The sequence below is a fragment of the Somniosus microcephalus genome, chromosome 3, assembly GCF_052327205.1.
Source record: "Somniosus microcephalus isolate GS21.2 chromosome 3, FLI_Smic_1.0, whole genome shotgun sequence".
NCBI lineage: Eukaryota > Metazoa > Chordata > Chondrichthyes > Squaliformes > Somniosidae > Somniosus > Somniosus microcephalus.
In genome coordinates this window covers 303,646,064-303,662,783 of record NC_140989.1, presented here as the reverse complement: position 1 = coordinate 303,662,783, position 16,720 = coordinate 303,646,064, and the positions used below count along the sequence as shown (strand labels likewise).

The 16,720-nt window shown below is 43.4% G+C and overlaps 1 protein-coding gene across 7 annotated transcripts in view; it reads right to left on the bottom strand.

Annotated features, from left to right (window-relative positions):
• The window catches only part of patj (PATJ crumbs cell polarity complex component), a 471,326-nt gene that overhangs the window by 38,635 nt on the left and 415,971 nt on the right, over positions 1–16,720 (bottom strand). For all 7 annotated transcript variants that reach the window (XM_085982870.1, XM_085982876.1, XM_085982869.1 and 4 more), the window contains 2 exons: positions 15,514–15,636; positions 6,348–6,452 (listed from right to left, as the gene is read on the bottom strand). In XM_085982870.1, coding sequence (XP_085838996.1) covers positions 6,348–6,452; positions 15,514–15,636 — 228 coding nt within the window. The remainder of the gene's footprint in view (positions 1–6,347; positions 6,453–15,513; positions 15,637–16,720) is intronic.

Below are 16,720 nucleotides of genomic sequence, written 5' to 3'. Positions count from 1 at the left end.
GACTTATCTACTTTAAGTATAGCCAGCCTTTCTAATACCTCTTTATCAATTTGTATACTATCAAGTGTCTTCTCTACCTCCTCCTTCACTATGTCTATGGCAGCATCCTCTTCCTTGGTGAAGACAGATGCAAAGTACTTATTCAGTACCTCAACCATACCCTCTGCCTTCATGCGTAGGTCTCCATTTTGGTCCCTAATTGGCCCCACCCCTCCTCTTACTACCCTCTTTTACTATTTATATGCCTATAGAAGACTTTTGGATTACCTTTTATGTTGGCTGCCATTCTATTCTCATACCCTCTCTTTGCCCCTTATTTTCTTTTTCACTTCTCCTCTGACCTTTCTGTATATAGCCTGATTCTCAGATGTATTTGCAACCTGACATCTGTAATACGCGCTCTTTTTCTGCTTCATCATATTGGCTATCTGTTTCGTCATTCCAGGGAGCTCTGACTTTAGTTGCCCTACCTTTCCCCCTCGTGGGAATGTACCTCGACTGTACTTGAACTATTTCCTCTTTAAGGTAGCCCATTGTTCCACTAGAGTTTTGCCTGCCAATCTTTGATTCCAGTTTACCTGGGCCAGATCTGTTCTCATCCCAGTGAAATTGGCCTTCCCCCAGTTAAACATTCTTACTCTAGATTGCTCCCTGTCCTTTTTCCATAGCTAATCCAAACCTTATGGTACTATGATCACTGTTCCCTAAATATTCACCTACTGACACTTGCTCCACTTGACCTACCTCATTCCCCAGAACCAGATCCAGCAATCCCTCCTCCCTCGTCAGGTCGGAAACATACTGATCAAGAAAGTTCTCTTGAACACACTTCAGAAATTCTTCCCCTTCTTTGCCCTTTACACTCTTACAATCCCAGTCTATATTAGGATAGTTGAAGTCCCCCATTATTACTACTCTATAGTTCTTGCACACCTCTACTTTCTCTGCAAATTTGCTCCTCCATATCTTTCCCACTATTTGGTGGTCTATAGAATACACCTAGTAGTGTAATGGCACCACTATTATTTCTTAACTCTAGCCAAATAGATTCTGTCCATGACCCCTTCAGGACATCCTCTCTCTCCAGCACTGTAACATTCCCCTTAACCAATACTGCCACACCACCTCCTATCTTTCCTGAACACCTTATAACCAGGAATATTTCATACCCAATCCTGCCCTTTTTTGAACTGGGTCTTAGTTATTGCCACAATATCATATTCCCATGTGGCTATTTGTGCAGCTCACTTACCTTGTTTACTATGCTTTGTGCGTTCACATACATATATGTAAACCCATCTTAGACCATCCTGCATTCTCTCTTAGTTGGACCCCAACTAATACCTTACTATTTCTTATTTTAGTGCACTCTGCCTGTCCCAATCCTTTGAGCACTTTATTCCCCCTTTCTAATGTTACATCCTGGTGCCCATCCCCAACAAATTAGTTTAAACCCTCCCAACAGCACTAGCAAACCTCCCTGCGAGGATATTGGTTCCGGCCCTGTTGAGGTGCAACCTGTCTGGCCTGTACAGGTCCCACCACCCCCCAGAACCGGTCCCAATATCCCAGGAATCTGAAGCCCTCCCTCCTGCACCATTTCTCCAGCTACACATTCATCTGCTCTATCCTCCTATTTCTATACTCATTTGCGCATGGCACCGGGAGTATTCCAGAGATTACTACCTTTGAGGTTCTGCTTTTTAATCTCTTTCCCAACTCCCTAAAATCTGCCTGCAGGACCTTATCCCTCTTTCTACCCATGCCGTTGGTACCAATATGGGCCACGACCTCTGGCTGTTCACATTCCCCCCTCAGAATGTTCTGCAGCCGCTCAGTTACATCTGCATCTATCTTCCCCATCTTCCCCTGTCCTTCTCTTCCTCTCTCCCATCCCCTTTCCCCCTCCCTCCTCCTCGACCCTGGTCCCCATCTCTTTCCACCTCCCCCATCTCAATTTTCTTCCACCCCATCTCCCTCTCCTCTTACCATTTCGCTCGCTCTCTCTACCTTGCCTATTCCCATCCTCTTTCTTCTCTCTCTCCAAAGCAGATGCTATAGTGCAGAGTGGATCTTTTTGGAACAGAGAGCCACTCTATAGTCAATGCTGCCAGAGCAGCCTTACTCCTCAATGGCCTCGAAACCTCCTCCAGCCCTACAACCCTCCGAGATATCTGCGCTCCTCTAATTCTAGCCTCTTGCGCATTCCCGATTTTAATCGCTCCTCCATTGGTGGCTATGCCATCACCCACCAAGGCCCTAAGCTCTGGAATTCCTTCCCTAAATCTCTCCGCCCATCTACCTCTCTTTCCTCCTTTAAGACGCTCCTTAAATCCTACCTCTTTGACCAAGCCTTTGATCATCTGCCCTAATATCTTCTTAGGTGGCTCGGTGTCAAATTTTGTTTGATAACGCTCCTGTAATTTGCCTCGAGACGTTTTACTATGTTAAAGGTGCTATATAAAGGCAAGTTGTTGTTGAGAAAGTTAATACTGTTCAATCTGTGGCCCGAACCTGGGAGTAGGTGAGGAAGAAGTTTTCTGAGCTACGCAAGGTTGTCAACTTGCATAATGTAACACTGTTGTTTTATAAAGCACCTTAATAACACTTCAATCACTTGGTGCAACATCACAAAGACAGTGCCTTGCTCTCTAGCAACTGTTCATCTACTTTCCAATATACAGCCATACCCTTGTTTTATCAGAGCACTCATCATTGCTGTCCTTGCAATACATTTGCTTTGAGGCCCATGAAATGTAGCAAGTAACAAATACCAAGTAGCTGCTCACACAAGTTCCCTGCATGTTAACACACCCATCATAAAGTGGCTGCTTCTTTGGGTATTTAGGTTAAACACATCTCTCCTAATTCTTATTGCAACATCTGTCCCTGTTCTGTTTACAGGAGAATGGCACACCTTGGCTGCTTCAAAGCAAGTTGTGGTCCTGGACTCCTTATGAGGAGAGGGTCCTGAAGCTTCTGAGTGTGGAGGCAATAGAAGGAATAAGGCAGGGTGAGGTTTCGGGCCTTCCCCGAGCTCACAGCTAGTATAATTTTTATTTTTATTATTTCTCTCCTTATTTAGTCACTTAAGTCCTCCCTCACACAGACACACACTGCAGGATTCCAGTCCAAAACTGTGGCCAGGATTTTGTTGTGCTAATAACGGCGATGCTGTTATTACAGGGTAAAACTGACAGCAACTTCTGGCGCCGCACATGCGCAGTTAAATGTGGTAATCAGGAAGCTGCTGTCAGTGATACCTTACTCCTCCACAGGCTGCACTGTTGCAGTCTTCGCCGATGGAATCTGCAGAGATCAGTGTTATGGCATGAACTTGGGCTAATTACCCACTATTCTCGCTCTAATGACAGATGGAAAAGTTAGATCAGGAGCAACTGAGTTCTTAATAGCATAATAAGTGATATATACTGAACAACCTCTCCGGCGCTGAAAATTTAATTTTACAAGTGTGGAGTCTCATTCCCTCAGAAGAAAATTAATGTTGCAGATATTTAAAAAAATTAAAATAAGTTTTTCTGTTTTTCTATTTAATGTTTCGCCCATAATCCCATGTGCATGTCCCAATCTTTATTTTGCTTCCTGTACAATGTTTTAAAATGTAATTTATATTTCCTATTTTTTTTATTACCTGCTTTGCAGTCTGCACGTCTGAGGATTCGTCAATTTGTCAGTTGCATTACCTGCTCACAGACACCACAGATCCCCTGTAGAGGGCGCCGAATTCAAACAGACGGCGGATGACTGGAAGTCTCCGCCGACAAGCCTGCTAAAAGGCTGTCGGCAACTTTACGCGAGGTGAACGGCAAAAGGCGTTCCTTCACAGCAAGATCCGGCCCATTATAATTCTTTGCCATGTGAAGCTGTGTTTCAATGGGTGGCTTAATGCAAACATGCTGTATTCAAGAGGAAGCAGTGTCAGAACTCAATGTGCGGTCTCAACTAAGCGCCTTATAGCACCGTGTCACTCACTCCTACAGTAAAAACACCATCCCAGATCCATTCTCTCCAGATTTTGGAAGGGGATGTAGTCAATTAGTTTTTTGTAGAAGACTTAGTGAAGTATACAACACACATGAAGAGGAACGAGTACAGGTGGAATTGCAAGAGATGCAACCTACTGGCTGGAGGTTGAGCTCGAGGGATGCAGCACTTGTTGAGCCCAGGAATTCAGAATTCACAGGGCTTGCCTACAAATGCAGTTTGGCAGCTCAGCTTCAGCACTACATGCAGTCATTTGAGAGCTTACCTAGCGCTTTGGGGGAATTGCCGCCCACAATCCATACTTGTGCAGCGCTGTACCAAACTGCAACGAGACTTCTCCTTGGTTGGACAACTCAGGCAGAGTTTCGGTCACAAATTTTCTGATTGAGGTTCTGTAGACCTTGGTTTCCAATCTACAGCAGTTCATTTTGTCTGGATTCACTATGCTGGCGAATCAGATTGATACAGCCATAATGTGCTTTAACAACCTCATTGCTCCCATTCAGATTTTTGGAATTGCTGAATGAGTGCCCAGCAAAAGGGAAATGGCTAGAACTTGTACCGATGTAGAAGATGTCTCTGATTGTGACGCTGCATCTGAAACATCCAGCTGTCACACTCAAATATGCCACAGGCCCAGGCAACCACTGCATCAATACTCATGGTGCTTTTCCTTGCAGGCCCACCCGCACATGCATATCAAGGAAGTACTGGGCCAGCTCCAATCTTACAATCTTACAAGCAGACACTGATACACAAATAGCCAACTAACTCACTTCTTCCTCCCATTGTTAGGAAGAATAAGACACACAATTAACATAAAATTCCAGGCGTCATGAGCCTAGTGAAGAACAGGTGCACAGGGAAACTTCTGGGTTATATTATCATGTGCACTGAGTACACCTCAGAGCCCCATAAAGCGGAGAACCAGTGCCTGATGCGCAGCAGCATGACCGATGCAGACGACTGCATTATTGGCCTCACTGTACAATTCTACACACCTAAGGAGTCTCCTACAATTAGGAAGAGAAAGTACAGTGCCGAGTATGCATACCACCAAGGCAGAGATTCCGTCCCTGGTTAGTACGGAGTTAGCTAATCTTAACCAGGGTGGCAGTAAAGGTGTTACAATTGGCATCAGAGATCTTGGGCTATAAAAGGAGAAATAAAATCAGCCACTGTTGTTCTCTTACAAGTGGTCTTCCAGTGGCTCCTACTACGAGTGCACGTGTCAGAATGTTGAGTGAAAACAGAGCCAGGCACAGTCTAATGCTTCTCTTGAAAGAATGACCCACTGACACTCACTGTCAAAGTTCACAAATGAAGAACGTTCTGCTTGGATGAGGTCCTGGAAGGTACCCAGAAGCTATGGAACCAGTAAAGTCAGTGCTTTCATTAGAGAAAGGTGAAATTTGGATGGATGGAGGTAGGAATAGAAAGTTCATAATGTGTGAAATTCCATGCATGATTGTAAAGACACTCATTCAAGGGCACTCTCCATATTCTTGATTTATTTGGAGTAAGCTTTACTGGGAGGGCACAAACATTAAAACACAAATTTAAGTGGTAGTATAATGTGTGTATTTCTAGGAGCTCCATAATTGCATTTGCCATTGTTTCCGCTACAAAATCACACATGCATCAGAAAAATGGCTCATGGACAGTAACATTAATTTATTAAAAAGTTATTAGTTTGAGCCCAGCATATGTTTGTATTGGTGGTAATTGTAATATATAACTATTAAAACTTTAGGAAAAATACAATTGCAACTAATGGAGCTGAAATGATTTCTGGCATTTTAAAGTGCAGTTGTTATCTGTACAGCTTTGACAAGCAAACAATAAGGATGCAACATCAATAATGGATTTTACAGAGATTCCAGGGGATTTTTTTTGCATTTCTAGTCTATTTTATTATAAGACATACTATGTACATTAAAATCACAACAATGCAACCATATTTGTCATCTTTGCTGTGTTTGTGTTTCAGTCATTAAAGCAAGAACTCAGCTGCTATTGTGCTGACTTTTTGATGGAAAGTATAAGACATCATAGAAAAGCCAGAAAATGCATCTTAGGGGCAAAAGGCATTATTGTTCAAGTGTCATGATTACACTTGTTAGAATTCACATAAGTGTGCACATGATCATTAGAATTGTCATGTGGGTGGCACTGAAATATCTAGATACCAACAGATCTAAACATTGCCAAATCCTGTGTGATCCACACAGACTAGAATGCTTATCCCCTCTTTGACGTGGTAATGTTTGCCAGCAATACGCTACTGCTTTTGAATGGGAGTTATCTGCTGCATGCAGCTGTTGGTGCCATTATCTCAGTACCTGAAGGATAATGCTTCCGTAGGCATTCTTCAACAGATTAACAGCTTCTGCATGAGACAGTCCATCCAGGGGTTGGCCATTAATGCTGACAATCCGATCCCCAACCTAATAGTTTAAAAAAAAAGCTGATTAATTGCAAGGGAAATTAATTTCAAATAGGAAGTTAACACTTACACGACTGGAAAACAGCATATTTCACATTTTTATTTGGATAAAAATACCAATTTGTTACAGTTTTGTTGTAATTATTCAACATTAAAGAGATCATTTTCTGAATGTAGCTCGTGGCAGTGTGTTGTGGTCGCAAGCGCGTATCAGGAAATCGTCGGGGAGGGGCACACCCATAATTTTCCAAAGTGCACTCCCAGCAGGCAAGGCTTTGTGTTGGGGAGTGTGCATTGGGAAAATTGGTCCCTAAGTTTCAATTTAAAATAAATTGTTCTGAACATAGGAGTCTATCAGCAATGAAATCTAATGAATCGCTTTAATCCATAAAGATCATCGTAATTGTGTAGAAATTGGCTAGTGTGATCACTGCTCACTCACTACTTCAGCACTTGGCCACAATGATGTATGGCAGGCTCTATAATTGTACAATTTCTGTCACTGCTGAAACCCACAGTTGAATATTTTTTTAAACATTTAAAAACAAACAACAGGTTTTCCTCTTCACTGTGCTTGGGAACTGAGCAATCAACGAAAAGGAAATGGGTGGCAGAGACCCATTGCGTCAGGTTCCTGCCCCCACTACATGGACCAGGGATTACCTTTCTGGGCAATACTGGGGCAGCACTTGCAATAAGTGCAGGTCCAGCGTAATGAGGCAGGAGGGGGCATTTCTGGCGTCCTGCCTCACTTTTCCCCTCGTCAGCCTATTAGGCCCCAAAGCCTGCCTTTGGAGCTTAAACTGGGACTCTCTGCAGACCGGACAGTCTGCAAAGGATCCAGGGGCAGCCTGAAGATGAATAGTAACTAAAAGGTAGTGCCAGTTTTTTGTATAAATCCCCCGCCCCAGAAGACTTCATTCCTCAGGCCCTTCTGGCTGCTGCACTTCAGAAGCGCAGTTGCAGGCCTCTTGCAGCTACCCTCCTGTTTCTGCCCATTCCACACCCACCCCATCCCAGTGGAGGCCTTTGGCTGGGGGGGGGGGGGGGGGGGGGGGGGGGGGGGGGAGGGAGGGGAGCCTGTCCTGGAAACATGACTGGACCTGTAAATGACCTGGGTCAGGAAAACAGTGGGCATTGCTCCCCTCACAGACACAGTGCACCTCAGGTACACTGCACCTATTGGGTGGCCAGCAGGGGCCAAATAGGAAAATCGGCCCTCAAAACTTTTCTATAATGAGTTCTGATATTTTCCAACTTTCACCGTATTAACATTATAATCAAAGGATATGGGGATAGTGCGGGAAGGTGGAGATCGGGTCAAAGATTAGCCATTATCTTATTGAATGGTGGAGCAGGGTTGGAGGGTCAAAAGGCCTACTCATGCTCTTACTTCTGCTCTTAAGTGCTAGGATACCCCATAGTTTTTTTTGTATGACATCAGATTTACAAAATTCAGGAAAATAATGTAATTTTTTTTTAACAACCACCATCAGCTGCCTCTTCCTGAAAGTAGTTGGTAGATTTGAACTCTTAAAGTCTACCTTTAACTCTCTGCCACATCCACCCACCCCCACCCTTCACATTCTTGGTCATGCTCAGATTTGTCCATTTTGTTCTACAAGTGCAGTCATCCAGCCTAAAGGGACCAGTCCTGATGAACACACCCAAAACATTGGCCGGGAATTTCACTGGAGCTGCTCCAGCTCTGCCACCATAAATGCACTGTAAGTGTGGCGGAAACCCAGTTTACACACGTATATAGGCTGTACGGGTGCGATATGGGTTGACAGGTTTTCATCCTCTGGTCAAGTCTGTCACCACAAGGTGCTCTATTGACATCTGACTAGGTTGCAACATCTGAGATTTGTGGCTGCCAAGGACTTGAGATTTAATTCTCAAAAAACTGCTCAGGGCCCTTATTTGACTTCATAATATTTTCAAGCTAAACATCTGTTTAATTTGGCAGTAGAGAATCTGCTATTTCAGCAATGCAGAGACACCGAGCTGTGGCCAGGCACTTCCCCAGAGGGAGGGAGAGAAAATAAGAACAAGAATCATCCTTTGGCACCTCTTTGCAACTGTTTCAGCATGGCATTGTGAGGGGTCTGAGAATAGGTCACCTGTAAGCCCTTTTGACTGCAGATAGTGCATGGTAAAGGTGGAGAAAAATACCCTCAAAAATTAAATTCAGTTAAATTTGGTAGGATAGGCAGGCCCAGAACAACTAAAGAATGGATAATTAGCTTAACTATGGGCTGCGCATTGAAGAACATTAATTATGGCCAAATGTGTTATTATTCACCACTGAAAAAACTGCAACAATTTTTAACTGGATCAAATACAGTCCTTTTATTTTAAATAACAAAATGTGCAGATGTGTTGATTTCTGTGATGTGGTTTAATACCAGGTCAAAGATGTCCACATCCCAAGCTATTTAATTGTATGGCTTAATTATGCCCTATCAGTTCTTATGCCTATTCCTTGCTTACACTCACAGGTCTATTCTCATCTATATTGATAGCATTGTAACCCACTAGCACATTATACTCAAAGCAAGTGTTAGATTTTGCCAGCAATTTGAAGGGAGTTGATGAAGCTCTCAGATTCATCAGCAAAAGAGGGATGGATGATGAGTATAGGAAGTCACTACTGCGAAGAGAATTAGAATGGGAGAGGAGAATTATTCTATTAACAGAAAAAAAGTTAGAGGATGAGCCATTGTTAAAGCACAGATAGAAAGACTTATGAAGAAACTAGATAGCAATTAACCTAACTTGGCAGGAGACTATATGATTGTAGTAACAACAGAAAATGCTGAAAATACTGAGCAGGCCAGGCAGCATCCGTGGAGAGAGAAAGAGTTAATGTTTCAGGTCTGGGACCCTTCATCAGAACTGGAAAAAGCCATTGTTTCCAAGACTGTCACTGACCTCATCTCCTCTGGAGATCTTCCCTCCATGGCCGCCAACCTCATAGTCCCCCAACCCCGCACAGCCCGCTTCTACCTCCTTCTCAAGATCCAAACAGGACTGCCCTGGTAGACCCATCATTTCAGCCTGTTCTTGCCCCACGGAACTTATCTCTTCCTATCTCGACTATTTTTTCTCCCCTTGTCCAGTCTCTTCCCACCTACATTCGCGACTCTTCCAACGCCCTCCGTCACTTCAACAGTTTCCAGGCCCCAACTATCTCCTTTTCACTATGGATGTCCAATCCCTCTACACCTCCATCCCCCACCAGGATGGCCTTAGGGCACTCCGTTTCTTCCTTGAACAGAGGCCCAACCAGTCCCCATTCACCACCACCCCCCCGCCACCTGGCTGAACTTGTTCTCACATTGAACAACTTCTCCTCTGACTCCACTCATTTCCTCCAAATTAAAGATGTTGCTATGGGAACCCACATGGGCCCTAGCTATGCCTGCCTGTTCATGGGATATGTGGAACACTCTTTGTTCCAGTCCTACTCAGGTCCCCTCCCTCACCTCTTTTTCCGGTACATCGATGACTGTATTGGTGCCGTTTCCTGCTCTCGCCCTGAACTAGATAAGTTCATTCACTCTACTTCCAATTTCCACCCTTCCCTCACCTTCACATGGTCCATCTTTGACTCTTCCCTTCCTTGACTTCTCAGTCTCCATTTCTGGTGATCGGCTTTTGACAAACATCCACTACAAGCCCACCGACTCCCACAGCTACCTGGACTACACTTCCTCCCACCCCGTTTCCTGTAAGGACTCTATTCCATTCGCCCAGTTTCTCAGTCTCCGCCGCGTCTGTTCTGACGATGCCACCTTCCATACCAGTGCTTCCGACATGTCTTCCTTTTTCCTCAACCGAGGATCCCCCTCTACTGTGGTTGACACGGCCCTTGACCGTGTCCGTTCCATTTCCCGCACTTCTGCTCTCACCTCTTCCCCTCCCTCCCAGAACCATGATAGGGTTCCCCTTGTCCTCACCTTTCACCTCACCAACCTCCACATTCAACGGATCATCCTCCACCATTTCCGCCACCTCCAACGTGATCCCACCACCAAACACATCTTCCCCTCGCCTCCCCTTTCAGCATTCCGAAGGGACCGCTCCTTCCGCGACACCCTGGTTCACTCCTCAATCACCCCCAACAGCCCTTCTCCTTCACCTGGCACCTTCCCGTGCAAGTGCAGGAGATGCAACACATGCCCTTTTACCTCCTCCCTTCCCACTGTCCAGGGCCCCAAACACCCCTTCCAGGTGAAACAGTGATTTACTTGTACTTCTTGCAATTTAATATACTGTACTCGCTGCTCACGATGTAGTCTCCTCTACATTGGGGAGACCAAACGCAGATTGGGCGACCGCTTTGCGGAACACCTCCGTTCAGTCCGTAAGGGTGACCCTGAGCTTCCGGTCGCCTGTCACTTTAATTCACCGCTTCACTCCCACTCTGATCTCTCTGTCCTCGGCCTATTACATTGTTCCAATGAAGCCCAACGTAAGCTCGAGAAACAGCACCTCATCTTTCGATTAGGCACTTTACAGCCTGCCGGACTCAATATCGAGTTCAACAATTTCAGATAATAATCCCTGCCCCCATTTTTCATGCTGTATGATTTTGCCATTCCCATTTGCAACATTTTCACAGTATGTTCTTTCAATTCCTTCCTCCCCTCCTAAACCCCCCCCTGCCACCACCCCCCCCCCGGCTCTGCTTCTGCTTAATATGTTACATTTCCAGCTTTTTCCAGTTCTGATGAACGGTTCCAGACCTGAAACGTTAACTCTGTTTCTCTCTCCACGGATGCTGCCTGGCCTGCTGAGTATTTCCAGCATTTTCTGCTGTTATTTCAGATTTCCAGCATCCACAGTATTTTGCTACTATATGATTGTAACTTGCTTACAAGTGCACAATGCTGGATCCTGTCTGAGCCTTTGGAGATATCCAAGGCAATGACAAATGATTCACCAAGTGTTTAAGAGCAGAGCAGAGGTATGTAACATATACAACAAGATCATCAGTGGAATAGGCATTCTGAAAACCACTGTCAATCATGGATAGACCAAAACATTTAAGATGATCTGAGAGTTAACAACAACAAAAAAACAACTGCATGTCTTCCATATCTTGAGAAAGTACCGATGTAGGAACATTTAGACAGTAGTTGCAAGGGTAAAAAGCAATTACCTTTCTTAATTTTGTTTAAGCTGGAGAGATCAGAGGGGAACTGTGAAATGTCATGCTGGGATTTGCCGGATTTCCCTGAAATTGAGCCCACCAGGAATTTGTCTACACATCTTCTCTAAAGTGATTTCATTACTTTGAGGTAAAAACTTATGGGGCAGATTTTGCGGTGGGTATGACGGCGCCACCGTTGAAATTGACTGCAGGTTCGGGATTTCCGCATGCACTTGGGCAATACTCATTGCTGGTGCAGAGTTGGGCTAATTGCCCACCAACTGCCCAGCAATTATGACTGAAAATGTTATGGTTAGTGAAAGCAGGCGCAGGAGCCTGTTTCACCGTGAAAGGAACTCATTTGTAGTGAACACTGACAGCAAACTGCAGAATTAGCTGTAAGCAATACAACTTTTACCCTAAAACGTGCAAAATCTGTAAAATTGAAATTATACTGTTATCAGAAAACCACCAACAGAAACGAACTACTTGTACTGAACACATACCGCTTAACATATCCTAAGAATTAAAGTTTTTTTTGCAGCAGAGAGGATTGGCTCTATGTGGTCTCTCCACTGATTTCACAGTGTGTCTGAAAGGATTGTTAACCGTTCCGGTATCACTTCACAATAAAATACATGTACCTAGTGGCAACATTTAAAAATATTAAAAATATGACAATCAATATTTAAAATTATCAATGTTTTCTGCACTCCAATTGTATGATCAAGAACATTCAGCACAAATCATTAATATTTCCTCCAAATGAATGAAATAAAACCATTTTGCTATTTAATTATTTTATATAATACATTTAAGGCTGCTCCACAGCTGGTGTCTTATGTGCATGGTTTTTAGTAAATCAAAAGGATCATTGCCAACGCCATACAGTGCTGTTGAATCGCAATCTGTCGTAAAGTTATTGTTACATTTCTCACTAATGGACCTTTGACAGGATAATACAAGAAACTCTCGTTTAAACGGCACCTAAATATCCGGAATTCTCTATTGGCCGGCAAAATTCTTGCTCTGAAAACAACACCTCAATAACCAGCAATGTTGCCGAGTCTCCCGCAGTGGTCGAGTTAGTCAGTGGGGGTAGTTCTCCAAACTGCCACTACTTGGCTTCTTGGTGCTGTCGGGAGTCAGAACACCTCAATGCCCCTGTAACAGGAGTCTGACTCTCCCGCGCTGCCGGTAGTCTCTTCTGATCCACCATTTTACAGGGTTACTGTGTGTTTCCCACGCTGCTGGTAGTCATTGCATTGCATTACCCTCAACTGGCATTACTGTACTTAAAAGCATCTTCCACCATCCATTTAACACAACATTCTGTAGGTGAGTACCCAATTACTGTATACTGCACATTTCTTGATTTTTTAATTTTTTCTTTGTTAAAAATAGTCTCGGTAGATAACTCCGTCATCTGGAAATTTTGATAAACCGGCAACACGCCGGTCCCGTTGGTGCCGGATAAAAAAAAGTTTCCTGTTTATAGGGCATGATTGTGTTTTAGTCAAGGTGACCTCGAGCCGTAATTCTAAATCTAATTAATGGAATTGATAGTTTGTTACAGTTTACTTTGTTCTGTAGTGTTTGTAGCAAACGAATCAGGATTTTCTGAATACCTTTTTGATGGTGACTTTTTAAAAGATTTGTCTGTCATATTTCAAAGTGCCAGTCCTTTTCCTGATTTGATAGTCACAGCGGGCAATCCGGGTTGCATTCTTTACACTGGTATTCATTTCCATTCTCCTCAATATCCACCAGCATTACTGTTTCGCAATCGGAATTCCAAGCAGCAAGTTTAGCTCATCATGGATTTGGTATTGTACCACAGTTGTTATATATATATATATATTTTTTTTTTTTACAAACACTCAAATGGCAATGGATTCTGCTGCTAAAGCACGCTGAAGTTAAATACTCAGATTTTCTTTAATCCAAAAGGCTTAAATCCACACCCATGATACCTAGCACCTTTTTAATCTGCTTCATTTAAGAATGTTTCCCCTTTTTTTTTAATCTACTGTACATCATTTGGTTGCCAAAGTAGTACTGCGATAGCAATTGCAAACTGGACATTTTGACTGTTTATAATTGGTATTATCCAGTGTAGTGCAATTTCCTCTTTATGGAATCAGGATGATACCACTTTTGATGCTGTAAAACTAGAATTCAGTATAGTTATTGTATAAATTCAGTATACATACTTCATAAACACTCCCCAAGTGACAGAAACTGTTTTAACCTCAATAGAAGGTTGAACAGCTAAACGATTTATTTCACTTTAGTAAACGGTCAAAGGACGAGAATCTTTCTATTGACCTCAAATTATATTTTTTAACCTTCAAGTGGAAAACAGATGCCAAAATTATTGTTGGTATTTTGTTACATAATTTTAACAAAATGTTGATGCATGAAATAAGTTCAAGTACCAGTTTAATTAATAGTTTTAAAAATGTAAATTCAATGAAAGAGACTGAAGAAGTTTCTGTGGGCGTGGCTTAGTTGACAGATTTTACATAGAAACATAGAAGATAGGAGCAGGAGTAGGCCATTCGGCCCTTCGAGCCTGCTCCGCCATTCAATGAGATCATGGCTGATAATCCAAATTCAGTACCCTGTCCCTGCCTTCTCCCCATATCCCTTTAGCCTTAAGAAATATATCCAACTCCTTTTTGAATATATTTAATGAACTGGCCTCCACCGCCCTCTGTGGCAGAGAATTCCACAGGTTCACCACTCTCTGGGTGAAGAAATTCCTCCTCATTTCAGTCCTGAATGGCTTACCCCTTATCCTTATACTATGACCCCTGGTTCTGGACTCCCCGGCCATCATAAACATCCTTTCTGCATCTAGTCTGTCCAGGCCTGACAGAATTTTATAGGTTTCGATGAGATCCCCTCTCAATCTTCTAAACTCCAGTAAGTATAAGCCCAACTGGCAGCACGGTGGCATAGTGGTTAGCACTGTTGCCTCACAGCGCCAGGGACCCGGGTTCGAATCCGGCCTCGGGCGACTGTGTGTGGAGTTTGCACATTCTCCCCGTATTTGCGTGGGTTTTCTCCGGGTGCTCCGGTTTCCTCCCACAGTCCAAAGATGTGCGGGTTAGGTTGATTGGCTATGATAAATTGACCCTTAGTGTTAGGGGGATTAAATACGTGGGGTTACGGGGATAGGGTGGGATATGTGTCGGTGCAGGCTCGATGGGCCGAAATGGCCTCTATCTGCACTGTGGGGTTTCTGTGATTTCTGTGAATCTCTCCTCATACGTCATTCCTGCCATCCCAGGCGTGTCTTCCCTTACACATAGGCTGTACGCTGCGCTCCTGGCCTTCGTGATGTAATGCAGCGCTGAACAGCAAGTCTACATGTGGGGCCTCACACAAGGTAAGTTCATATTCTTTTCGGAGGTTGGCGCGTACTCCGTAGCCACGCCGCCGATCGCAGTTTTTGGGCCTATATCTTTGTGGACGTTTTACTTGTGGTTAATTAATCTTCTTAGAGAACTAAATTAATTTGAAGAATCCTTTACAGAACAAACAGTTCATGGCATGTTGGAAGGAGCTGAATTGATGGGCTGAACAGCCCTTTCACATTCCATACTTAATTTATACTTCATATTGGGCACGATGAGAGAGTTTGGACAACACACTAATTATTAACAAAACTGCAGTATAACTGAAAATCTAGTAAACACAAAAATGGACTCAATAATTTATGTATTGAAAGCAGATGTTTTGCTTCCAGAAGCAGTTGGTATTGCACAATGATAGCTGAGGTTAAACATTTTAGCACTGAAGCAAACTACAGTAAACATATCTATCACCTGGAGTGAATGCTACATTGCAATAACTGCCGCAGATTTGCAACAAGACATATGCCACTTTGTTGTCCCACCTTTAGCTTGTGTGTGCGTGCTGCCACTCCACTGGCTTGGATCATGGCGATGAAGATCGGCACATCACCTAGAGGGCTCCCCTTGCCTCCTGCTATGCTAATTCCCAATGCATCATTTGGTCCCTGTGATAAAGATAAATAATCCTGTAAATAATTAGACCAAAAAATACACTGAACAGGGGAAAAAAAATCAACCAGTACTTATTTTCCCAAATGCATTGGATTCTGGGCTATTTTGTCTAAAAACCTCCTTAGTACCCAGAGTTACTCTGCAGGAGCTCACATCACATACTGGGTCCAATCAAAGATAGGATCTGTGCTGTCTCACAACAGGGTAGCTTTGCAGATCAATTCCAAACTGAGCCTGTCTATCATTTAAAAACAAAAACAACCACATAATGCCACATACTATTCATATCATCTCACTGATGTTGATATTGCCTCCCTTGTGGCCATGTGTTGCTTCAGAAAATGATTTATGCTGCTCAAAACTTGGAAGTCAACTGGCACAAACCTCACCTGTGACACACAGGATAAATGGAAAACACAGCACAGAAACAGGCTATTCGGCCTAACTGGTCCATGCTGGTGTTTGCTCCACATGTGCCTCATTCCACCCCTCTTCATGTAACCCTATCAGCATAACCCTCTATTCCTTTCTTTGTCCTATACTTATCTAGCTTCCCCTTAAATGTATCTATGCTATTTGCCTCAACTACTCCTTGTGGTTGCGAGTTCCAGATTCAAAACAACTTCTGTTTCACACTTAATTTACCTGGTGTAAATGAGAAATAATACGTTTGGCTGCAAGCGGCCACTAGACTATATTATGAGTAAATACAACTACTCTGCTGTCCTTTTTAAGGTATAATCTAATATGTTTTCTTATCTGCTCTCTTCAACACAGATCCGTAGAGACATAGAACCACATAGAAAGTTCAGAGGGGAAATGAAAAAGAAAATAAGAGGGGCAAAAGAGAATATGAGAATAGATTGACAGCGAACATAAAAGGGAATTCGAAAGTCTTCTACAGGCATAAATAATAAACGGGTAGTAAAGGAGGGGTGGGGCTGATTAGGGACCAAAAAGGAGACCTACGCATAGAGGCAGAGGGCATGGCTGAGGTACTAAATGAGTACTTTGCATCTGTCTTCACCAAGGAAGAATATGCTGCCAAAGTCATAGTGAAAGAGAAGGTAGTGGAGA